Source organism: Antennarius striatus, chromosome 22 (genome assembly GCF_040054535.1).
Source record: "Antennarius striatus isolate MH-2024 chromosome 22, ASM4005453v1, whole genome shotgun sequence".
In the NCBI taxonomy this organism is placed as follows: Eukaryota; Metazoa; Chordata; class Actinopteri; order Lophiiformes; family Antennariidae; genus Antennarius; species Antennarius striatus.
Genome location: NC_090797.1, coordinates 10,767,284 through 10,792,542, shown reverse-complemented (window position 1 = coordinate 10,792,542; position 25,259 = coordinate 10,767,284). Strand labels below are relative to the sequence as shown.

Here is a 25,259-nt window from a genome sequence, read left to right as displayed (position 1 = left end):
GTTGCCCCAACAGCACTAGCGAGGCGCACCGCAGAAAAGTTTCTCCACGGGAATGGACAAGTTTCAGAAGAACGGTTTTCTTCAACATTCCAGCCGTCCGGTTTTCAGAACTCCACGGGATTGGATTTAAGGATCGTTTGCGTCGATCAGCAGCATCACGTTTGGGATTTTTCGGTGACTTCTCACTCTTTGGATTAGTTGCGCTTCATCTGAGGACACAACTGAAGTGGGGTGTTCTCCTGTACAGCCGGAGAAAATGCGGTCCTCCCCGCAGCCTCGCAGTTTCGTGAGGTTTGCTGTGATTTTCCTGGTGTTTTTGAGGCTACAGTGTGGATCTGGTACCAACTCGAGGACGTGTCCCCCTCCCTGCTCGTGTTCTGGGGCGCTTTTGGAGTGCAGTCGCATGAAAAGGGGGCAAATTCCAGACGCGATCCCGGAATGGGCAGTTCAAGTGTGAGTCCAGTTAAAGAGGCTGTGTGCGCTTTTACTGTCATGGATCATCATCTGTCATATATATATATATATATATATATATATATATATATATATATATATATATATAATATTCACCTTGCATTTCAAAATATCAGAACAAAGTTTGGGAATATCTGTCTTTGATACAAACTTAGTTATTGTTAGTCAATCTATTTGTGTCTAATCTTTAATACAAACTTAGTTATTGTTAGTCAATCTATTTGTGTCTAAATAGCTGTTATTTTATAAGTATTGGTCCTTGCAGATGTATTCCAGTCATGCAGAGAAGCACCATCAGTTCTAACACACTTCTGCCAGTCCTTCCAAACGCTCAATTAAAGTGTAATTAATTTGGAATATCACACTGCCTGCAGGACGGGTTTAAACCAGGCGTTCTTGTGTGGAGAGGCAGCTCCAAGTCCCACTAGTAGTGGTTTGACTTCAGTCTCCTATCAGGTCTCCCATAGTACTTATTACTGCAACTTCAGACATCCCATAGTGTTAACGGTTTGAACTGCCTTCACTTTTTATTTGCAGTGATTGGTGTCGGTTCAGTTTTCAGGTTTCAGCTTCACCGGCCTCCAGGAGCCACAGCAGCATAAATCAGATGGAGTCTGTGTGCAGCCTTGGACTCCTTCCTAATAACTCCATTACTCTCCTGTTTCTAGTGGCTCCATAAATTGAGATGAGGCTGAACTCGGCCTAAAGCCTGTCGGAGTTGAAATAACACACCTTTAAAAGGCGCATCGCACTACTCGTCCGTAATTGTTGTGTCTTGATTTTAATCATCCTAGGTGAAGCAGCAGTGCTTGAGTTTTACCGTCCTGTGCTGGAGAATGATTCAGTGCCGGATCAGAGCTGTTTAGTTTTTCTCTTTCTGAAATGTGCTGCTCTGGAAACTTGACGTTGCCAGAGAAAACAAACCCAGCCTGAGCCTCATAACCAAGGCCGGCCTTCCAGAGAAGATGAAAAAAAAAGTTCCACATGAGGGAAAAAAAAAAAAATTCTTTTCACTCCAGCATGCTAATTTATGAGTGGGTCTCCAGCACATCTCAAACCCCTTAAACCGTCCAACCCCTTTGTTTTCCAGCACCCCATTATTTCTGCTGAATTAGCAACTCAGGATCCAGTGATGGTGCTGATAAGGAGGAGCGTGTAGGATTAGTTTAAAGTCACAGATAGAAGAGGGGGAAGGAGAAAGTGGGAGGGAGAAGAAGAGAAAACCATGTGGGAGGATTAACCCAGAATATCTGGGAGGAGGTCCCAGATTTAATGTCCTTTAATGTTTAAATGTTTAAAAGTGAGACATAGTTCCAATCTTAAGCAGTATACATACTACTATATACAGGTTTAATACCTTCAGGAGGCATGGATGTTTATTTTGATAACACTAATGATTAGGGGAGGCAATACAAAGCCTGTGCTAATCTTTATTAGCTACTTATCTGACAAATTAAAAATTCTAAGATAAGGAACTCATTTTGTAGGTACTGCTAATGTTAAGAAATACAAGAGAATTTTTGGATTTTTATCATTGCTAATATTAATTTACTATTATGCAGTCTGCTAAATACTGTTTGAATTCCAAGGGACGAAGCATTCTAGCGGTTTGTTGTGACATTTTATGCAAATGGAGAGTAAAATATTCAATCAATCAGTTGATTCAAATGGTTTTAAAGCTGAATTCTGCCAATAACTCAGCCCAACGTCAACATCGAATTAAAATATTTTCACTCTAAGGCGCACCTAAAATTCTTAAATGTTCTCAAAAAACTGACCGTGCGCCTTATGTTTAAAAAAGCTTTAAAATAATCCATATGTTGAAGGTGCGCCTTATAGTCCAGTGTGTCTTATAGTGCAGAAAATACTGTATTACAGAACTCAAGTTAACTTTTAGCCAGAGTCAACCAGTAGACACATTTTCACTACTTGTCAGTAATCCAACCTTTTTTCTGACTTACACTCCTCATTTTTCTTCCAATTTCAGTGTATACTGTAGTTACAAACTTGTGTCATACACTAAAAGGCACAGCTTCATTCTCATTGCACCGTTTGTGTAATTCCTGGTAACGGTGCAAATTACGCTACATGAAGGATTGTGTTGTCGGTGTCCCGCCACAGCTCACGGTCTACAGAGGCTTCTGTCTTTCTTTAGTTTTTAATCCAATAAGTTTCTTTCTGCCTTTTCGAATCACATCAGAGCTTAATTTGAAATCTGCTGCTATGTTCCATTATTTTAATCTGTTCTTGTAACAAGTGGCTCATTTATTCACTTTTCAGTGTTTGATAAGGAAGTGGTGCCATGCTTTTTCACCCGATAGCGCCTGTACGCAGCTCCGCGTGTTATCTCGCTCCGCTCAGAGCCTGCTTTGTGAGGGAAGTGGAAGTGTTAGAGCTACTTAGGTTTTATCTTGGGAGTATGATAGGCCTTCGTTCCTATATGGCCCTCAGCAGTGGAATGACAACAACAAAAACAACAACAACATGACTCCATGCTTGGAATGAAAAAGGAGAAGGACGGGTGGTTAGCTTCAGAGAGGCGAGTAAAACTCTGGTTGAGTGTTTCATGAAAATCATGAACAAAAACCAGACCCTAGATATTTCAGCAAGAGTGTTACAGACGTTTGAAAGGCGTCCCTCTCGCTTTTCCCGGCATTGTGAATACATTACCAGTTGATGGGTTCTTCCCCTCCTCCCAGAGTTCCTTGATGGATTCCAGATGAGGGAGGTAAGGAGGGAGAGAAAGGAGGGGGTGTAAAAATAAAAAAAAAAGTGTCTGGCACCACGGCGTTGATGGTGCGCAGCAGCGTCAATAACTCCACCACTTTATGGTGAACGAGGCTCCGATTGCTAAACTCCTTGTTTGGAGGCGTCTTTTCAAAAAAAGGCTGCAAAAACAAGAATCTCATCCCCAGTTAGCTGCAGCCAAGACGGGTTCAGGGGAGTCCACGTCCGGGTTTGGGTGGGCTCGGATTCACAGGGATTAGGACAAAATCGAGACATAAATCAGAACTAACTGCACAAAAATCACAACTGTAATAAAGCATTAAAAGTTGTTGATTTATAACGTGTTTTTTTTTTAGTCTGGTGTGTAATGTAGTTTCTTCATGGAAAAATGAACCAAACATCAACAGGAACCAAGGCAGAGACTCCAACATCCCGCGACACCCCTGAATTCAAAATTTTACCCTGACCTACTTGCATAGGTCAAAGATCAAAGCTAGTGCTCTGACCTACTTTGATAGATCAAAGCACTAGCTTTGATCTATGGTCTTACTCATACTGGCCTTCTCCCTCGTCTTCTATATTATCCAGTTCCTGAGTGTGCAAAAGTTGAAATTTGACCTTGGCCTACTTTTCTCAAGGTCATCTCATTTTTATCCCCTTTGCTGTTCTTTTTGTTTCATCTTTCTATCTGCAACGGTTGCGAAGATAGAAAGGTGGACATACGAACGGACGGACGGACACACAAACACTGACAATTACAATACATCACCGCTTTGAAGCGGGACGTAATGAAGCTATCTCTAAATACGATGTGACGGTGTGTAAACATGTAAGAATCACAGCAGATTTTGTTTGGCGTAGCAGTTTATTGACCTGTTTACCAGGGTTCAGGAAGAATCTATCCCCTTCACAACTTGTCAGTCGTCTGCTTTGGCTCTGCCTCTCAGCAGAGGCCTGGACCTGAAGCGAAGCCGTTTTGGCAGAAAGACGAGATGAGAGGCGACCTGTCAGAGCTGTTTTGGATGGGAAGCAGTTTGTTTTGGAACTCTTTTCTAAGTTGCTTTGCAGAAACGGTCGATGATATCCAGTTTATGTCTCCTGTGTGTGACAGTATATTTGTAATACATGTTTAATTATAGTATCTTTTCTTTGATGCACTTCCTCTGTCCACAGTGTGAAGACACAGTGCTAGAGAATTTATCTATAATTATGTTGGCGATGTAAACCCAAATGGAAGGCTGCAGCTGCTGAGAGAAACACTTCATGGTCTATACTTTCTCCATAGTTTTGTCTTTTTCTTCTTCTTCACAGGGACCTGAGCCATAGCAAATTGCAGGTACTCGACAGCACTTTGTTTTCCAAACTACAACATCTGAGTGAAATGTAAGTATGCCTTGTGTTCACAGCACTTGCATAAGTAAACACCCTCCATCGCAGTCCTGATGTGACAAACTATCCTTTCAACTGTTTGTTTTTGCAGAAAGCTGAACCACAATGAACTGGAGGAAATACCTGATCTGGGCCCGTGTGCGTCAAACATCACAACACTCATTCTGTAAGTAAAACGTTCTTGAAAGGACTTAAACACCTCCCCACGCTCACTCCAGCCGAGCAATCCTTTGCCAGAGTTGCCATTTCTGGTTAAATGAGTGAACTGGGAAGTGGTTCCTCCCCCTCCTTTCCCTCTTGAGATCAGCCCTTTTGGCGGAGCCAGTTCCCAGACAAGCCAGTCAGAGACATGGCTCCCAGCCCCAGACGGGTCACATGGTCGAAGACAAATGCCATCAACAGGAATGGAAATGTTTTGTCTGGTGGCTATTGCTGCTCTTAGTGTATTTTTAACCTGGATGCAGTGAAGTGATGCTGGATGGAGAAGAAAATTTGTCATGTGAAAATAACAGACATCCAATTATATTTAGATTCCTAGACTCATTCCATCGCTTCAAACACCCCCAATTAATCCACATTGCTGCATATTTGGATGGCATAAACCAACAGCTTCTCTCAGCGTTTGGCTGATAACACGACTGTGAATTCACTCCTGCTGATAAAGTCGACGAACAAAACATCTGACTTGTCATATTTCATCCCATTCAGAGTTAAACGAGGCGATTCTTTGCTGTGCAATACATATAGAACACCAGACTTTTAGCGTCTGAAACCTCTACAATTTCATTTGCTTTCTGTGGCATGTCTGAAAATTAACTGACGTGAACTTAATGTGTGAAGAATGTATCTGCCTCCCGGCTCGATAAGGCGTATTCCTCATCAAGCCCCAACACGCACGCAACTCTGCAGCTGCAGGGTGGTCATCCGTCGACAATTTGTTTGCACGTTTAGTGCAGGAGTGTCACCTCCAGCTATGAAAAATTCAGAAGGAGATGTTTGTTCGTTTAAGGCGAGCTCTGCACACACCCTGGAGGAGAGGTTGTTTTTTTTTACAGTCAAATCAGATATGGACCCAAGACAAACATATTTTTTCATCAATAAATCCACATACAAATAACAATAATTGGTTGCATTGTTCCCATAGTGGTTAGAAGGAGGTCATGAGTTCATCTGCCTCTACTGTGTATGTGTGTGTGTTTTGTCCAAGTGCCCTTGAGCAACCCTGGATGAATGAGTTCCTGCACAGATTCACTCTTAAGAGATTCCAGACTTTCCCCAAACCATCATTTCTGTATTTAATTTGAAGTTCAGTTTGGTTTACTCAAAATCATGTCGCCTGTGTTAAAACTCTGCCTTAACACACTCCAGATAAATACCACAGCTGTGTTTTGTTTTTAATAACAGAACTCTGAGTCACAAAATAACATGAAATGAGACTTCTTCTTTTTTTTCCACAAGAAAACAACCTGACGGATCTTACACTAAATTTTCAGTTGCCAAAATTTGTGCAGTAGCCCATCAAACCTTTTAGGTACATCAGCTAAACAATAAACACGAGTTTTAATGAGGAAAAAAGCTATCCCAACTGAAGTAAGGATATGTTCTTTGAAGGCCTCACTAAATATTTCAGGAGACCGATTTGCCATGAAAGATTCTATTAGAAATAGACATTGGAGATGGGAAGAAGTCATTTGATTTTGAACTCTGCACATCTCACATCAACTGAAGTTGACGCAGTCTCTCTCTCTTTTTTGCATTGTCTCAAATCTAAACGTGCAGGTCTGTGAGCTGCTACGACTGTAAAACACTGATATTTCTCTCAAGATCTCTTTAATGCGTTAAATCTAAAGCAGACGCCACATGGCGAATCCATTAAAGCCTTGTCGGCTGGGGACTCAGGAGCATAACTCTTTTCAAACCAATCAAAAGCGGTGTCAAGAAAAAAGAGCACAGAGAGAAGAAGAAGAGGCTGAATTTCACACTTTTTCTCACACTGCCTATCTTAGGAAGCACGGTGCAATTTTCCAGGACGTTTCTCCCTCCTTCAGTTTCTCCGAGCTCAGAGGATAGTAAAGAAAAAAAAGACCTCAGGGTATCGAATACCACTTATTCAAACAGCCAGTCAGACATAGCGGCAGCTCTCGCCGACTTCTTTGACCTCGCAGCTCTGAATAAAAACAAACGGCAATAACCCTGCAGCTGGTAGTAATGGAGTCGTGATCATCTTAATTAATTGAACAATTTCCCTGGAATTTATGGAGGGGGTAAACCCCACCGCCACTAAATCCTTCTGTCTGTGTTCAGGGGGGGTGCAACAAATGACTTTGGAGATTCCAGGTCTGATTACGTACATTAGAACCTGAACTGCTTGGTATGTCTGCGGAAATGGGAGCCTTGTTGAAAATGAGAATTACAAACCACAACAGCGGGGATTACAGTCACAGTCATGAAGGTTTTATATTAGAGAAGCGTGAAATGGGCATTTATGTCTGACTGTAGTTTATGAAAAGTTTCATCATCTATTGTTCATTTTCAATAAATCACTAATCTTTAAATCTTTTAACTTGTTTTTTGAGGAACCCACATAGACAAAGAAAAAGCGAGATAACAAAAACTAAAGTTTACCAGTGATAGAAAAGAACAACGTCTTGCAAATACTAAGCATTTATTCTGTATTATGACTCAAACTAACCTCAATTTTCCTTTATCTATAAGTCTTTTAGTCATTTTAAAACTTCTTTTTATGCTTTCTGCACCATTAAAGATGGGAATAGTCACATTGCCTTACAAAAAAGGAGTTTTACCTATAGAAATGTAAACTTGGACTGCCTGATGGGTGAAACTGTCAGTGCTGCTGACTGAGTTAGATTGGCAGGTGATTCTAGGGAGTACTGTAACTTTTAAAATGTGCGTAACTCAGTCTTTGTTCTAAATGCATGCAGGGCATAAATATGTGGAAACAGCAAAAATTTGGTCCTGTCATATTATGTGAAGGTCCTTGACTCCCCATGTCCATATAACCCCCGCTTCTTTCCACTCCGACATGTTAAGATGGTCAGCCATTTGAGTGAGATATGTGCAGAGTTTAATATGGAGTCTATGCAGCCCTGGTTTTCATTACAGGCGCCACTGCAGAGAGAGGGAGTCATCAGATGGCTTCTCAAAACTCTGTTCTTTTTCCAATAGGAAATACCACACACACAAACGCACCACCGCACATATGCACGCTCACACACTGCGAAGGGGAGACGGTTTTAGAAGAAGCAACTTTCCATTGAATGAGCCATTAAAAGGAATTACCCGCCGCTCAGCGGACAAATCAGCAACAATACAAGACCTCAAAGTTTTCACGACTTCTCGGTGTATAAATGTTGTCAGTTTGATCGCGATAGATGTTAAAAAATATTGAGATCGCTGGTAGGTATGCCTTTGTGTCCAACCCACATGATGTTGGTGTCATAAAACAGCTGCAGCCAAACTTACACCTCTCACATTTCATAGATTCAAGTTCTCAGAGGGATTTGGAAACTCTTGAAATGTGCAATTAAAGCTTTGGGTAACATTCCTGGTTTTGAAGTTATCAAAGAATGTCTTACTGGTTCTTGTGTGTAAGAACCATCTTGGGTAGCCGCGGTAACAGCAGCGTTGACTTAAATGGTGTGACAGCGCAGATGTGACGATGGTGCAGAGAAAAGAAGCAGAGGTGTTTGCTGGACGTTGGCGTAGAGTCACCATGTTTAAGCTGAGATTGCTCAAAGGATAAACGATTCATCCTTTGGCCAGATTTCCGGTCACACCTCCCAGCAGTGAAACTTCAGGGGTTCTGCTCCTCATCCTCAGTCAGGAAGTGAGCAGCAACCACTCTGTATTACACTGTTCCCCCCTCCCCGACAGAAACTGGAAAGACTGGTTCTTTCTCACCAGGCCGACCTCCTTCTCTCAGCAGCCAGTCAGGGGAACATGAAAACTGAGACACAGGTGGTGTGCGGTGCTTTTGTTTAGGACTGGGGGGCTGTGGTGCGTGGAAAGCCCACTGCAAATCTGCAAACAATAGGGCTGCCTGTGCCATTTTTATTGTAGACAAGGTTCTGAGTTGTGTTGTTGGTTGGTCGATTTTGGTTTCAATACTGTAGAATCAAACATATTTATTCACATAATCCACAGGGTTATGTGATATTAGTATTGAAATATTGATATTAAAGAGTCTTTTCTGAACTGCCCACGTATTTTGAGCTGTGATTTGGTGAACACAGTTGGTTTTAGAGGCAAATCTTTGATGTATTTTATCCAACTCAAACCATCACCATCCACAGCCTGCGAACAAACTGGACCATATCGATTTGAAGTCAAGCCAAATTTTTAGACGTTCTGACTTTGCATGCTTATCTAGAGCAGCGCTTGCACTCTTCGTAACAATCCATCCCATTCACATGAAGTGTTTTTGACTGTTGATAATAAAATCTGCTCACACGTCATTAAAATAACCATTAAGATATCACCATAGACTGTACGTATCACACACCCCTATTAATCCTTTACCGCAGCTCAACCTCAAATGAGACGATGCCCTGCAGCCATCAGATTTTTTTTTTTCCAAACTGGTGACAGTGAGTAAGTTCAAGCACATAAAGTGTGAAGCAGTGACTTCAGATAGAAAACCCCATTTCTATATCAGCATCAGTGCTTGAATGTGGGTCAGGTGAGACACCTGAGCGCGGCGGCAGCGTGGAGCCGGTCTGTTTCCTCGCCTGAGGTGGATGGAATGAATCAAATCTGAGACCACGATGAGACGAACCAGCAAAGTGACGACAGGCTGGTCTTCATATCAGATTCACATCAGCCTTTAATACAGATTGTTTTATTCCAACACAATTACGTTCATTTTAAACGCCTGTCAATTATTTGTTGGTAAAATGTCGGGAAGAAACAAGATTTACAATTTTGATGCATTTAAATAGTTTTTTATTATTTTTCTTCTCAATAAAATTAATAAACCACTTATCTGAATTGTGTATTAGTACATTATTTCCCGTACTACAAGGCGCACCCTCAACGAATGGCCTATTCTAAAACCTTTTCCACATATAAGGCGCATTAGATTATAAGAAGCAATGTCGGTTTTTGAAAAGTTTTTCAGGTGCGCCTTATAGTGCGGAAAACACCGTAATTGATTATTAGGGTGAGTCAGTTTCCGATAATGAACTATTAATGACACCACATCCCAAATTAAACTGACTTTATAAAGCTTCCTTCTGAGGAGTTGTTTTTTTTCTTGTTTTTTTTTCATGAATCAGGAAAGCTAACAGCCTTCAGGTCGGTAAGGTGTAGCTGGAGAGAGGGGGGGGGGACTGTAACCTCCTCAATGAATACTGAAAACGGGGCCTGTAGTCTGGTACGTTGGAGGGAATTCCTGCCTCCCCCTCACTCTCTCTCTCTACTGCCGAGTCACATGCACAAAGAGGGCACTGTACAGGCTCTGTTTATAACTAAGCAGTCCCTGCACTGCAATTTAGGAGGCGTGCAGCTCAGGAAATTGCTGGCCTTTGCCGGGGCATGCTTTCACTGAGGGAATGGTATTCATCAGCTAAGTAATTGGCAGGTTTCTTTTTTTTTTTTTTTTTTAAATACCTTGTTGGTAATTACCTTATAAACAAAATAACACGTCAATAAACCTTTCCTTGGATCAGGTGTGAAGTGCAGAAACATTGATCACACCGCACAATTTGTTAAGCATCCGTGAAATATACACGCGACATCAGCAAAAAAAAAAAAAGAAGCAAAAAACGAATCAGTGACAGCGCGTCGCGTTGGGAGGTAATCGTGTGAGAGTTAGTCTTTTTTTTTTTTTTTTTTTTTTTAATACTACCAGCTAATTGAGAGGCGTGACTGTTTGCATATCAGGAAATATGAAACTGATTTTTTTTTTTTTTGCCACTATTCAAATACACAGTATTTTTGTCATTTTATTGGAGCGATGGTTTCTGTTTTCAGAGCAAACAACAGGATCACCAGGATCTCTGTGGAACAGCTCAGGCCCTTCCTCGCTCTGGAAACGCTGGACCTCAGCAACAACAACATCGTGGATGTAAAAGCCAACTCCTTCCCCGCTCTGCCTCTCAAGAACCTGTGAGTTTCTCCATTTTTTTGTAGGGCTTGATTGTGCATTTTTAAATAGCTGAGGAAGAGTATTAGTCGTTAAATCATCATAGGGTTCAGATAAAGCGTTTCAGAACGTCTCCTGCTGTAAGGCGCCGGTCCATCTAAACTATTTTCTTGACTCTCCCTCAGTTTCCTGAACAACAACCGGATCTCGTCGCTGGAGACGGGTTGCTTCACCAACCTGTCCAGCAGTCTGCAGGTTCTTCGGCTCAACCGCAACCGCCTGTCTACCATCCCAGCCAAAATATTCCAGCTGCCCAACCTTAAACACCTGTGAGCTTTTTTAAATATCGATATCAAGCATTACAGACTTTCAAACTGGGTCAAATCTAGTGATTTGATATTTTGATGAGCTTGTTATTGGTGTGGTCTCCGCTTGTTTTTTTGGGGGTTTTTTTATTCAATACTCGCTCCTTTTCATTCCCCTCAGGGAACTGAGTAGGAACCGGGTTCGCCGGGTGGAGGGTCTGACATTCCACGGTCTGCACGCTCTCCGATCCTTGAAGATGCAGCGGAACGGCCTCAGTCGTTTAATGGACGGCGCCTTCTGGGGCCTCAGCAACATGGAAGTCCTGTGAGCAAACAACACCTCCCGATTCTGTTCCTCCATCGTGACGTGAATGCAGCATAAAGTCTCATTGTGTGTGTACGTGTGTGTGTGTGTGTGTGTGTGTGTGTGTGTGTGTGTGGGCTGGCAGGCAGCTGGACTACAACAACCTGACAGAGGTGAGTAAGGGCTGGCTGTACGGCCTGCTGACTCTGCAGCAGCTCCACCTCAGCCACAACGCCATCAGCAGGATCCGACCTGACGCCTGGGAGTTCTGCCAGAAACTCAGCGAGCTGTGAGTCCACAGTTTTATTTGGGTTTTTTTAGTTTTTTCTTCTTCTTCCCTACAACCCCCCCCCCCACCGCCACCCCTTGTTACTCCCTCCCTATTTCCATTCACACTCTGAACTCGCAACACTTCTCTGTGTCGCCCTCTCCGCCTCTCTCTCACACTCCTGCTCGCCCTTCGTCACACTCCAGTTCCTCTCGTCGCCAATCCCCACGTAGACGCAGACAAAGCAGCGTCTCTTATGCCCGGGCCGGCCTGTGCCAACCTGAGCGCTCTGCCAAAATATTACACACCCCTTTGCATCTTCTGTGTGCCGTCACTCAAATTCAAAGCTTCACCCCTTTTTGGAAGCCCCACGATTTTGTTTTGTCCTTTTTTGTAATACATTACCAGTTATGCTTTGTGTCTTTGTGAAATACTACATTGCCCACAAACGAGAGGGTTTCCCACCCATCAACACACATTCCTGGAAGCAAAAATGATTTTTCTTTGTTGTGGCTGTTGTTTACAGCAGCGGTCAGTTCAGTGTTTGTCATGTCTGGAGTGTTTTTTACAGATAAGTTGTTGTTCTTTTCCCCTGCGTCTCTGCCTCTTATCACATGAACATGAGAGTAAACAAGCTGCCTGCCGGCTGGGAACGTGTCCAGCTATCTGATCTGCTCTCATCTGAGTTTACTTAAAACGGGAAGAAAAACAACTCATTATTGTCACTATTCCCTGTTTGGATCGCTTTTAGAAACATTATCAAATAATAAGATCAGGAACTGCAAATTAAATGAAGGAAATCTTCCGTTTTGAGTGTGACTGTTTGATTTTGTTGGCAAGAGCACGTAGAGGTTGAGGACAAATGAAGTGATGCATGGAATGAAATACAGGCAACTATACATCAGAATGTACAATATTTTTTTTATTCCCTACCGGTTTCTTAATTATTGTTCTCATGTTGTTGTTTTTATTTACTGTCTTTCAGCAACCTCTCCTCCAACCATCTGTCCCGGCTGGAGGAATCCAGTTTCGTCGGTCTGAGCCTGCTGGACGAGCTCCACATCGGAAACAACCGTGTGAGCTTTATAGCTGACGGAGCGTTCCGAGGCCTCTCCAACCTGCAAGCACTGTGAGTAAAATTTTAAAAAAAATAAAATAAATAACATCACTTTTTATATTTTAGGGAAAAAAATGACATCAGTGCATTAAACCACTATGAGAAGAAAACAAACTCACTCCCAGTACAGGTGTTAAAGTTAGGTAATCCAAGAATATTCATCTAACAAATGAGTTCTGCAGTGAAAAATTCACACTGTGTAATTTGTGAATTTTTGGGCGGTAATTTAGCGAGCCATAAGAAAAACAGCTTTGTATTTTCCGCACTATGAGGCGCACCTAAAAGCCTTTCATTTTCTCAAAAGCTGACAGTGCGCCTTATATATGAAAAAGGCTTTCGAATAGGCCATTCATTGAAGGTGCGCTTTATGGTCCAGTGCACCTTATAAACTTAACTTAAAAAGTAGATGGATGTAGAATATTTTAAGCGACATTGAGCTCAATCAAATAACTGTTGAGGACACAGGTTAAATAAAATAATGGGGTGTAACATATTTATCAGTGAACTTTAAGTGTGCTGTTGTGTGCTAAAATAAGATATGCTAAGATAATTCCTTCCCGAATCTGCTTCCCTTTTCTAACATTCTGACTCCGGAGTGGCTGTGATGTCATCACTCATAAAGAAAGCAAGAATTTTCAACTATTAAATCTTTCCCATGTCGATAATACTTCATGTGGTTCTGCTAACAGTGTTAAATGTATATAGATGTCCCTAAAAACAGTGAGTCCCCCATACGCTCCCACCCTCTGAACATTCGCCTCCACCATTAATCCTCCACCCAAGTGGAAATATCCTGTCTGATTTGTTTTGGGGATGTGAAATAGATTGCTGTGTTGAGGTCTCTCCACATACATTAAAAAAAAAAAACCCCAAGAGGCACAGCGAACCTCAACAACCTGCCCCACCACCCCCACCCCCCGGCCTATTCCTCCATCCGAACCACCCCTAGCATCCACCCACTCCCCCCGTTTCCCACAGAGAAACTCGGTAACATTCCCCTGGTTGGGATTTTTTTAACTGGAACCAAATGTGAGCTGTGGTGCTGAGGTCACCACAGGGCAGGTGTGCGTCGAGGTGGACATGGATTGCTTCAGGGCTTCAGACTTCCTGTCCTGACCGTATACACAATGTTACCCAACCCCAGTCAGCCATAACCAGACACGCCGATGAGGAAATCTGTTTGGAAGCATCACAGCAGCAGAGGGAGAGCAGGATGGTGGGAAATGATTGAGTTTGAGCCCCGTTTAAACCCTAAACCCTGTGTATGTAGTTGTTTTCTGTCTTTGTTCATCCGTCATAGAATTTGACAATAACAAATATTTCAGCGAACATCAGGATTTACTTTAGATTTCTGGTGACATTCCCTCAAAAATCAAAGTGTCGTGAAATTACAAATCAGTGCAAATTAGTTTTTATCAAACATTAATTCATACAACTACACACAGGTCTGTGAATCTGTGTGTGTGTGTGTGCGTGCGTGCGTGCGTGCGTGTGTGTGTGTGTGTCAAACACCTGCCATAACATTGTGATGAACAACTGGTGTAGACTGGTTTCCATTTAAAGGGTAAGACTCTTTTTTGGAGCAACAACTGTCACTGCTGAAATTCTTCAACTGTTGACCAAAACAAGTTGGTTTACAAAAAAAATGTGTGTTATTCACAGATGAACCACTTTTTTTTTTTTTTATATCACAGACTTTTGATGTATTTAATGGAGGATCAGAGGCAACTTTCCTTTGAAAGTAAATCACATGCATATTTGAACTGCAGGCAGAGTATATTTATCCCCACATATGAGGCTTAAAATGCTGCACATGCTGTATCGCAGCGCTTCCTTGTAAAACGTCTTTCTATACAACACAGAAAAGCCGTGCCAACCTTTTAAAAGTGCCGCTAATGCCAAGAAGGAACTTCCTGTGTGACACTGAAGTCACTTTGAGTAAAAGTTCAAAGTCTCAAACATTGTCCTCATCACATTAAATGTAAAAACCACATAAAAGTTTATTAAGAAAGCGACTTCAGTTGTTGTTTTTTGGGGTGTGGATTTTTTTTTTTTAAATTTTTACAACGCGGTTTGTCTTTGTTTGGAAAGGGACCTTCAAAAGAATGAAATCTCCTGGACCATTGAAGACATGAATGGGCCCTTCTCTGCCTTGGACAAGCTGAAGAAACTGTGAGTTCACAATCAGAGGAGCACAACGTCTCTCTCTCTCTGGACCTTGTAACTTAAACACATACCGAGCAAAGCCAGAGAGTTAAAGTGAGATCTGAAATTGATCAGACTGTTTATCATTTTTCCCAGATTTCTGCAGGGGAACCAGATCCGCTCGGTGACCAAAAAGTCTTTCTCTGGCCTGGACGCACTGCAGCACCTGTGAGTTGGCTTCGTGTTTCCCTGATTGTTTCCAACAGTGTGTAAACTAAGCAGAGCGAATCACTCTTCAGACAGAGAGCCTATTTGTCGGAGCTGCACCCCCAAACTGTCTTCTCCCATTCCTTTGCTTTGAAGCAGGATCAAGACCAAAAAAAAAAAATCTTCATTTGTATCTTTTTTTGAGTGCCAGACTAGATTAATCACCAAAGCAGCTGCAATTCATTCTAGAGTTTATTCCTAGCCATCGTTGGGCCTCTCCTGATTAACAAAGCAAACTGCTGCTCATGCTTTTATCGTTCCGGGGGCCCAGACCTTTTTTTCTTCCCTAGTTTGTGTGGTGATATTCGGCTTCATGTTGGTAGAAATGATCTTCCTGTGAAGATCTTAACAGTCCTGATATCTTTTCTCCTTTTTCCACAGAGATTTGAGTAATAACGCCATTATGTCTGTCCAAGCGAACGCCTTCTCTCAGATGAAAAACCTGCTGGAATTGTAAGTTTGGCCATTTTAAGGACAGCTTTAGTTGTCAGCACCAAACAGTGCTTACCTTAATGTTAATAACAAATTCATTTTTCCCTTGTCTCCTTCCTTCCGAGGAAACTTTACTTATCCGTCACGATTTTACCTCACGTGTTGTTTCACAAATACGCATCAGACTGAAATCACCGCAACGTTTTAAAGCCGCCTTATCTCCTTTTTGGACGAAAACATTTTTTTTCTCTGCTTTCCCGCTGCAGACGTCTCAACACCTCCAGCCTGCTCTGCGACTGCCAGCTGAAGTGGCTTCCCGTCTGGGTGGCAGAACAAACCTTCTTGCCCTACATCAACGCCAGCTGCGCCCACCCGCAGATGCTGAAGAGCAGGAGTGTGTTCGCCGTCAGCCAGGAGGAGTTTGTGTGTGGTGAGTGATGCATTCACTTGGTCTAGCACCTTTACATTCACACGCTGGGATGCCTTAAAAAAAAAACCCAGCCATTTATCCTTGACAGGTTTTTCCATTTAATAACTGACCCAGATTGTTCACTGTTTCCGTCCCTGACTCCTGACAAGCTAATGAGTCTCACGAAGGGACCGTTATGGAAACGTACTAAATTCACCGCTTTTCTGGTTAACATCATTGTAAAGCTACTGAGGAAATCTTTTGCTTCACCCCCCCCCCCCCCCCTTTCGGAGCCTTACCTCACAGCCTTGCTGTTCATTCCAGACCCGAACGCGTGGATTCTGTTACATCCCAGTTTTAAAATTCTCCCTTTTTTGTTTTCTTTCCAGATGACTTCCCAAAGCCTCAAATCACCGTGCAGCCGGAGACTCAGTCGGCCCTCAAGGGCAGCAACGTGACGTTCATCTGCTCGGCGGCGAGCTCCAGCGACTCTCCCATGACCTTCGCCTGGAAGAAAGACAATGAGGTCCAGAACGATGCAGAGATCCATAACCAGGCCCACCTGCGTGTGCAGGGAGGCGTGGGAGGTGAAACGGAGGTGACGGAGTACACGACCACGCTGCAGCTACGTAATGTGGAGTTTTCCAGTGAAGGAAAGTACCAGTGCGTTATCTCAAACCACTTTGGATCATCGTATTCCACCAAGGCTAGACTCACTGTTAACAGTAAGTTCAAGATGAAAAAATAATCTCTAACTGTGGATTATTTGTGGATTATGCAAAATCTTTTTTTCCCCCCTGTTTCCAGTGCTCCCATCCTTCACCAAGATGCCGATGGACCTGAGCATCCGCGCCGGAGCAACAGCCAGGCTAGAATGTGCCGCCGTTGGTCACCCTTCCCCACAGATCGCCTGGCAGAAAGACGGAGGCACGGATTTCCCCGCGGCCCGTGAACGCCGCATGCACGTCATGCCGGAGGACGATGTGTTTTTCATCGTGGACGTCAAAACCGAGGACATCGGCGTTTACAGCTGCACGGCTCAGAACACAGCTGGGGCGATTTCAGCAAACGCTACGCTAACTGTTCTGGGTGAGAATGCCCCCCCCCCCCAGTTTAGACTCAAAGGCTTGTATGAAGAACAAACAAACTCATTACTTCACTATCACGCTAACGTTTCTTTCTATTGTGCCTCTTTTCCCAGAAACGCCCTCCTTCCTGCGACCACTCATGGACCGCACCGTCGCCAAGGGCGAAACCGCCGTCCTGCAGTGTATAGCTGGCGGCAGCCCTCCCCCACGACTCAACTGGACCAAAGATGAGAGCCCACTGATAGTGACGGAGCGTCACTTCTTCGCAGCCGCCAACCAGCTCCTCATCATTGTTGATGCCGCAGAGGCCGACGCGGGGAAGTACACGTGCGAGATGTCCAACGCGCTGGGCACAGAGAGAGGAAACGTCAGGCTGGTGGTCATACCGAATCCTAACTGTGACTCCGGAGTGCAGGGCAACGTTGGAGTCGGCATCGTGGGTGGGGCAGGAGCAGAGGATGATGGGTGGACCACAGTGGGAATTGTCATTATTGCTGTGGTGTGCTGCGTGGTGGGCACATCGCTGGTTTGGGTGGTCATCATTTACCACACCCGGCGACGCAATGAGGACTGCAGTGTCACTAACACAGGTTGGTTCACCGTGCCGTTTTATAGTTTATTGAGGTGAACAGTTCAAGAGTTGTAGAAACTCTTCTTCTATCCACATTATCAGTGATCAAACTATAAAAACCGATGTTTATTATATATCCTACTTCTCCAGATGAGACCAACATTCCCGCAGACATTCCCAGCTACTTGTCATCCCAGGGTACACTCGCTGATCGGCAGGACGGCTACATCCCATCAGAAAGCGGCAGCAGCCATCAGTACATGGCTTCCTCCATTAGCGGCTTCTACCTGCAAGCTAAAGACATGAACGGTAAAACGTCTTCTGTTGGCTCTTCAGATTAAATACTTCCACGGCTTTGTTTATTTTCTTACCAGATACTCTTCCTTCATAGGTCTCTGTCAACTTGACACAGGAAGTGAAGCGGATATCGAGGCGGCCATCGATCCTTTGCTCTGCCATTATCAAGGCCCAATCGGTTCGCTGCTTCGCAGAGACAACCTGTACGCCACAGATCCATCAGAAGTCTTCACAGGTCTGTCACTGTAATTGTTTGATCAATATAGTTCCAGTCACACTTTCTTTCTTACATGGAATGAATAATTTCCATTGTTTTGACTTCAGGCTGTTCTGTGGACCAAAGGCCCGTCTGCATTGAGTCCTACAGTGGCAGTCTGACCCGACCTAAAATGAGGGACTACTTCCTGTCAGAAAATTTTGACGTCTGCTCCTCTACAGTCCTGATGCAGCTGCCCAACGCCAGTCTTCATCACGGCTTGTCCCACCAGCAGGTTGACCGTAGACCATCCATGGAGGAAGTAGAAGCCAATGACTACGGGAGGCCTCATGAGTGTGTTTCCCCTCACAACACCTTCATGGGTAGGTCATCCATCTAGCTATCTATTCGTCCTGAACAGTCAGAGATTGAGTTCTCTAACTTTTTGTGCGTCTCTTTCTCAGGAACATTTGGGAAAGCTCCCTGGAGGCCTCATAACAACTTAAACACAGGGCTGGGACCGCCGTCAGTGACACGTAATGAAATCACGCTGTGTGAGAATCCTTACGCCGCTGGAGACACCGAGTCAGACCAAGAAGACAGCAGTCAAAACAAGGACTCGCAGTCGGAGCAGAGCAACGGCGTTTCCGAGCAGCCATCGGACAGGAGGACTGGTCCCATCCTACAACGCAGAACGAGCACTTAGTTGTGCGACTTTTGTTTTTTCATGAAGAGGACCAAAACTGAATATTTCTACCTCACTGAATCGACACTTTTTTGCGATAAAGGACTCCTCAAATGTGCAATGAGTGAATGTACGGACTATGACGCTCCTAAGAGAAAAGTGAAAAGGAGCACATTATCAACTGTTCTTTGAGGACGCCGCTTCATTTAAATGATATAGATGATTATATACAATTTTATATAAAGTTTATTCTATTTTGTAAATTGTACATAAACAGATTCCATTATTTTTGCTTACCTTTTGTGTACGAGTATTTTGCAGCCCTGCCTAGTCAGTTAATCCAGCTTTGAATGAAGCAGTGTTTTGCACAGCTGTAAACAATAAAATTTGAAGAAAAAAAAAACGTCTGCTGCTACGTTCACACCGGCGCTGCAAATCCTCAGTGTTATTACGGCGGTTTCTGTACAGGACATGTATTTGAGATAAAGAAAATAAGGTGCAGGTGTTTTATTGTACACCGACATTTCAGAGCAGAACCACAGACCGCCAAGGACGTTCCAGGTCTCTCATCAGTCAGCCCCCCCACCGAGAGACACACGAAGATGGAGAGGACAGTTAACTGTTTACTATCACAATCTGGTTCCACGCCAGACCGGCTATAATTAAAAAAAAAAGTAAATCAACGTCCAGCAGAGTCGTTGGGTGATTTGAAGTTATTTGACATGTTAGTTTATGTCATTTATATTAAAACCCAGACTCACAGCCGTGTGTGTGTGCAAGCGCGCGTGTGTGTGTGTGTGTGTGTGTGTGGAGGGGTTACAAACCTGCAATATACTTAACTACAAGTAGGACTGTCCCAGCTATTAATACAACCTGAAATACTACTAGTGGGACTAGTACAGGCTGAGAGACTACACATAGGAGGAATACTAGTAATGTCAGGAGGTCTAAACATCCTCACTCATTAACATAACTAGTTTGGTAACAGGCAGAAAGAACTGTTAAGTACAGTATTTTCCGCTCTATGAGGCGCACCTGAAAGTCTTTAATTTGTCTGACAATGTGCCTTATAATCCAATGCGCCTTATATACAAAAAGGTTTTAAAATAGGCCATTCGTTGAAGGTGCACCTTATATATCCAGTGCGCCTTATAGTGCAGAAAATACTGTAGTTAGAGTCTAAGCAGACATGCAAGTATTACATTAAGAATCACAACTTTAACTGTTGTTACTACGTTTTAATTCAGAACAACTGCTGTTCCTCATCTCATATGTATATAATCTTGATTCACCACAATATTAATTTTTTAACTGATCTACATGTGGGGTCTTGTTCTCAAGTCCCCCCCCCACCCCCTTTTGTTTTTTCATCAGGATGGATCTGGAACAGCAGCGTGGATTTAAGGCTCATCCGATCCACATATTGCTTTCATTAATAATTTGCTCTTTCAAAATTATCCACATAATTAAATGATATCTAATTAGGTAATATAATAATAGGTATATTAAACCTGCACTATGACACAATACATTTCAGCCTAAACTCGACTCACTCTATTTGCTTGATGACTCATCTCCCCCTAACTCCCCCCTTTAGACCTCCTCTTCTGGCGGTTTGTTGTTTCAAGCCTCTCCTCTTCAACACGAGGGAAAAAGGTGTGCTTGTGCACCAGGATAGCTGTTGAAACTTGCACTTGGAAAGCATCTGCCTGCCACGGTGGAGTTCTGTTTACGAAACGGCAGAATCACGGTGGCGGTGCCGGCAGCTCGGAGGGGGGAATTTAGCCGGATCCCCTATTCAACAGCAGTTGTTTCACTGTTTAATGTAGCAGAAGTGGAGTGAAAACCAGTCAAAAGCTCTTCTTCACTTCTCGGTGCGATCATTCACGCCCTAAACCTCTTTGTTTGGATGATCACTCACACTCTGTTTGTGTATGGAAATGTTAATGATGAGATTTGTTGACTTGAGATTTCAGTCCCATCCTTCAGGCTGACTAATGTTAAAGTACACCTGGCTGTTGGCTGTGCCACTCTGGTTTCTGTGCTTTACCCCACCGTAAAGGAATGAAGGGGTTTGTTGGAAGTCTTGCCAGTTCTTTGAGGAGGCTGCGATTAAGACAAGATGGTGGAGCCACACACATCCAGACACCTGGGAAACAGCTGCTGCTGCTGCTGCTGCTGCTGGTGAGGCAATGTAGGAGAACCGGTCCACTGCTGGCTGATCATCAACAGCCTGATCTCAGCGCAAAGTTAAATCAGGTTAAAATCTGACCCACAATAACCTGAACCTGAAGTGAGACGTAGGAGTGATCTGATCACTCTTCCTGTATTGTGATGATGTTTACAGGACTGACATATTACATTATCTGGTGCATTAAGATCTTTGTTTGGGGGATGTGGGATTAGCTGATGATGGATCCTTAAAGAAAACAGCTTTTTAGAAGCTACTAATATTTCAGTCAGCTGTTGGTTGAAGAAGAGCTTTTTTTCAAGACACATACATTTATAATTTATTTTGATCAAAGTAGTGTAATATTGAGCTCATTGTTTTGTTTTGTGCTCTGCAGTGCGCTGGCATCGCACCTGGAGTGTACCCTTCCTCCTGCCCCCAGGGATAGGCTCTAGCACCCCACAACCAGTGACAGAGGATGAAGCGGGTATTTGACAATGAATGGATGAAAGAGTTTTGTTTCGTTTCTTGATCTTTCCGTGTTTTTTTTTATTTATTCTCTGATATTTAGCGTTATGGATCTTATTTGGGGTTTGTAAGATTTGTATTGTTTTTAATTTTTAGTTTTTTTTTAATAAATTTGATCCATTAATTCTACTTTTTGTCCTTGATATGTGTTACAAAAGGCTAGAATATGATTTCATTAGACAGACAGAAAAACAAACTAAAAATCCACCATTACATACACTGAAGTTTGGTGTAACGAGTTAACAATTATTATAGGAGTTGTCATGAGAAAAAAAAAATCTGTTTTAAGAAGAAGGAAGGATTGCAGGAAAACAGATTCAGTATTTTGTTTTACTCCAGACTGACTCCTGGACTGAGATGAAGAGTCAGGCTGGTGATTGTTTACCGTGTAAGAGGATCTGAGGGGGAATTTCTTTGAACTGCCTTGCTCAAGGTCACTTAATAGCAAATGTGGGACGACGATTCCCTCCCCTTTTCAGTGCTGAGCAGCTGGTTTTGATGGATTCAAACCTTTTGCACAAAAAAGTGAGACCGTTTTGCACTTCACTAAACTATGCATGTCACAATTAAGCGGGTGGATTTATTTACTCCGTAAAAGAAATTGTTGCAGCCAAAAAACAATTTTGTGGCCTAACCAGTCGGTGAGGCGTCGGTTTCCATTTTTAAAAGATGCTGCGGATCCAGGGACAGCCTCCACATTTCCATCCTCGGGGGTGGGGGCGGGTGGGGGCAGGGGCACACAGACACTGGCCAGATTGCGGAATAATTTCCCCACTTTGATTCCGAATCCAGAAAAAACTAGCCAGGGACATGACTATTCCTCCAGACCATCAGTGATTGACAGCCAACCGATGGAGTCCGCTACCCCCCCCCCACCCCCACCCCTGCTCTCAAATCACCATCGTATCTCCAATCTCTGACGCTGTAGTGTTCACATTACACACTGACAATGCTGATCCAGGGTCTGCTCCTCGGGCTATCTGTGCTCTCCACACCCCAGAAACTGAGCTGAGGAAATGAATTTAGCATGCTGTGGCCTTATCTCATTGCCAGACACTCAGAACTTTGTAGCCAATTTGCTTTCATTATTGCCAGATGTGGTGACATGCAGACAGATGGTTATTATATTAAATAGCTGTAGGCAGCTTGCAGAAATTACAATTCCTCTGTTATGAAGCTCAGGAAATCTACTGGAGGATTGCTGTCTGACTTCTATGGCTACTCAGCTTATTTTACCATTAGATAAGCTTTGTCAGTATTAACATGCAGATTTCAGCCCACGTTTCAGCATGTGAGGTCTCACACACTTCGGGTACAACATCTAAACTGTTGATAGACAAATCCACCCTAGTCTTCGCTGCTTTGCTCTCCCAGCCAAAGATTTGTGTTTTCCATTATTTACAGATTATCTTCAGGCTCACCAATATTTTTTTTTTTTCGGGACCATATCATATCATTTTATTCATTCAGTGCAAACAAACAACAAGCTGAGGCCAACTTCTGCTTATAAGCACCGAGCTGCAGGAATCCCACGGTCATATAATGTGTTCACACGACTTGCCATCGGTGCGAAATCCCAGCACGGACGCTGTAAACGCCATCAGACCCCCATCAGACCCCCATCAGACCATCTCTTTTCAATCCCCAATCCAGCCAGCGCTCTTTGTATGATTAAAAGCATATACAAGGGCTTTGCATCGTGCAGATGTTGCCATAAATCACCAGTTGGCTCAGCCTGTGCAACTGGCTGCTTGACAAATGTTCCACAATAACTGAGCCCCCATCCCCACCCCACCCTTCCAGTAAAAGAGAGAAGGAAAAAAAAAAAGAAAGGAGGTAAAAGAGAAAGAAAAAAGCCTGGAATTTCTATTCGGCTGCTTGTAACTCTTTCAGGACTATTGTAAAGTCTCAGCCGTGTCAGCGCAGGTGGAAACCTGAGGGGTCGTAAAACCAGAAAGAAGAAAAAGTCTGCCTACTCCAGGCTTTCTCTTTCCCAACAATGTCTCAAACTCCCCGCTGACCCAGCCGGCGCTACACTGTGACTAATTCCACACAAATCTAAAGGGCTAAATCAGTCAGGATGTCTGCGTGTGTGAATGGCAGAAACACCCCCCAAGCCTGTAAAAAACGCAACCGTAACAACTGAGAGGGAGAGTGGGCTGTGAATCAGTGTCTGAGGCATCGAAGGAAGTCTGTCGGTACGTCCAGAGTATCTTCACCTCCACCAGGTTGAACACACGAGAGACGAGGCCAGTTGGAGGTGGACAGCTGATTGTTTCAGCCTCTTGAGATGACAGAATCTGATGGAGTCGTTCAAGAAGATGCATTTCTAGAGTTTGCAGAAAAGAATTTTGCAGTTGGGTTTAATCAACTAATACAAAATAAAGATTCCTGGATGCCCAACCACTTCGTCTAGAGCTAACTAATGAGTACATCATTATCACCACAGAGTCGGTCTCAGCCTGTCCTCACCATCAAATGTCTCTGGGGAAGACACTGAACTCCAAATCAATCTGGATGTCTGGGTTTTGCTCTGAAACAGCAGGACAGACATGTTCACACTGGAGTTAGTTAGCCGTATATCTACTGGGCTTGTAATGTTCATGTGGGTTTTTACTGTAAATGTGGACCTAAACCAGATGTATATCTGATTTCTGATGAATGTGGTTATGTGTGTCAGATCGGGTTCCTTTTCTCCCACTGAGCACGCTCACGTCCATGTCTTCCCTTCCAGTGATGGACAAAGTCAAATTCAGGGGACCGCAGCAAAGAGGTGGAGACATGGGGACGTGAATTTAAAAGATAAATGGTAAAACATTTCCATCAAATCCCTTTTTTCAACTTGTCCTCAGCCTAAAGAGCCAACGCACCATCAACACAGTTGTATTACCACAACAAGCAAAGTAAGGAAAGAATGACTGCATCTCTTTTATTCATGATGATAATGTGGTGCATGTGTTAATAATTCAGATGAGTATAATAAGTTAAAGTTCACTGCAAAGGGTGTCATTTTAATTCACTTGTTTGTTTGATTTTTTTTTTATTATAGTCTACTTATTTCTATACTGTACAACTTTATGTAAAATGTTTTCACAGGTATAATAAACCTGCTGCATAATCAGAGTATTTTACTAATAATTTCATGTATCCCTATTATAATCTTTAAATCTTGTGTTTTTTGAGGTAAAAAGACTGAAATCGTTCACATTTAGGAAAAGAAGTCTGAATTAATGTCACGTTCAAAAAAAAGTGTGAACGTAACCTTTTGAATATATTGACTTCACAGTGACGTTTGTACATTTCGGAGCTTTCTGAAGTTGTGTTTGGCATGTAGTGATGAGTACAGATTAATGAGCTCTTACGCTGCCGACAGACTGCCAGAGGCGAGCTGTTTCCTTGCACCTGGGACACTTAAACCAATCTTTGTTTTACTTTTACAGCTTGACTTATTATCAGTTTACTTATTCTCAAGAATGCATTCTGTGTAGAACTGAAAGCAACACCAAACCATCCAGATACATCTTCATGTGAGGCTGAGACCTGCCTTAAAAAATGTCATTATAAATTTGATGAAGTACCCAATATCCATTTATTACAGCACAATAATCACATTCAGACTAAATTTAGTAAAACTTGTGGTTTCAACGTCGAACACCTCATAAATAATCTCAAACAAATTGCCAATAAGGCGGTAATTGTTGTCAGCTCTTAGCAAAAGTCAAACACTCGACTTGGATGAGTCCAGCCTGGTGGAGCCTTGACCCCTCAGGGATTTCTTGACAAA

The 25,259-nt window shown here is 43.1% G+C and overlaps 1 protein-coding gene across 1 annotated transcript; it reads left to right on the top strand.

Annotated features, from left to right (window-relative positions):
* On the top strand, positions 1-19,349 carry lrig3 (leucine-rich repeats and immunoglobulin-like domains 3). The gene is made up of 19 exons (XM_068307382.1): positions 1-453; positions 4,513-4,584; positions 4,682-4,756; positions 10,582-10,716; positions 10,879-11,022; positions 11,180-11,323; positions 11,448-11,591; positions 12,556-12,699; positions 14,779-14,859; positions 14,989-15,060; positions 15,481-15,552; positions 15,798-15,961; positions 16,330-16,665; positions 16,748-17,029; positions 17,142-17,618; positions 17,750-17,908; positions 17,991-18,131; positions 18,221-18,475; positions 18,557-19,349. Exons 1-19 carry the CDS (start codon positions 257-259, stop codon positions 18,796-18,798), a joined length of 3,336 nt encoding a protein of 1,111 aa, XP_068163483.1. The 5' UTR covers positions 1-256; the 3' UTR covers positions 18,799-19,349.
* The last annotated feature ends 5,910 nt before the right edge of the window (positions 19,350-25,259 follow it).

Bases quoted from the DNA above. Each gene is read 5' to 3' on its own strand.
- lrig3 (XM_068307382.1), top strand. From the start codon at position 257: ATGCGGTCCTCCCCGCAGCCTCGCAGTTTCGTGAGGTTTGCTGTGATT. The intron at 4,585-4,681 runs GTAAGTATGCCT...TTGTTTTTGCAG, and splicing joins CTACAACATCTGAGTGAAAT to AAAGCTGAACCACAATGAAC. The intron at 11,324-11,447 runs GTGAGCAAACAA...GTGGGCTGGCAG, and splicing joins CTCAGCAACATGGAAGTCCT to GCAGCTGGACTACAACAACC.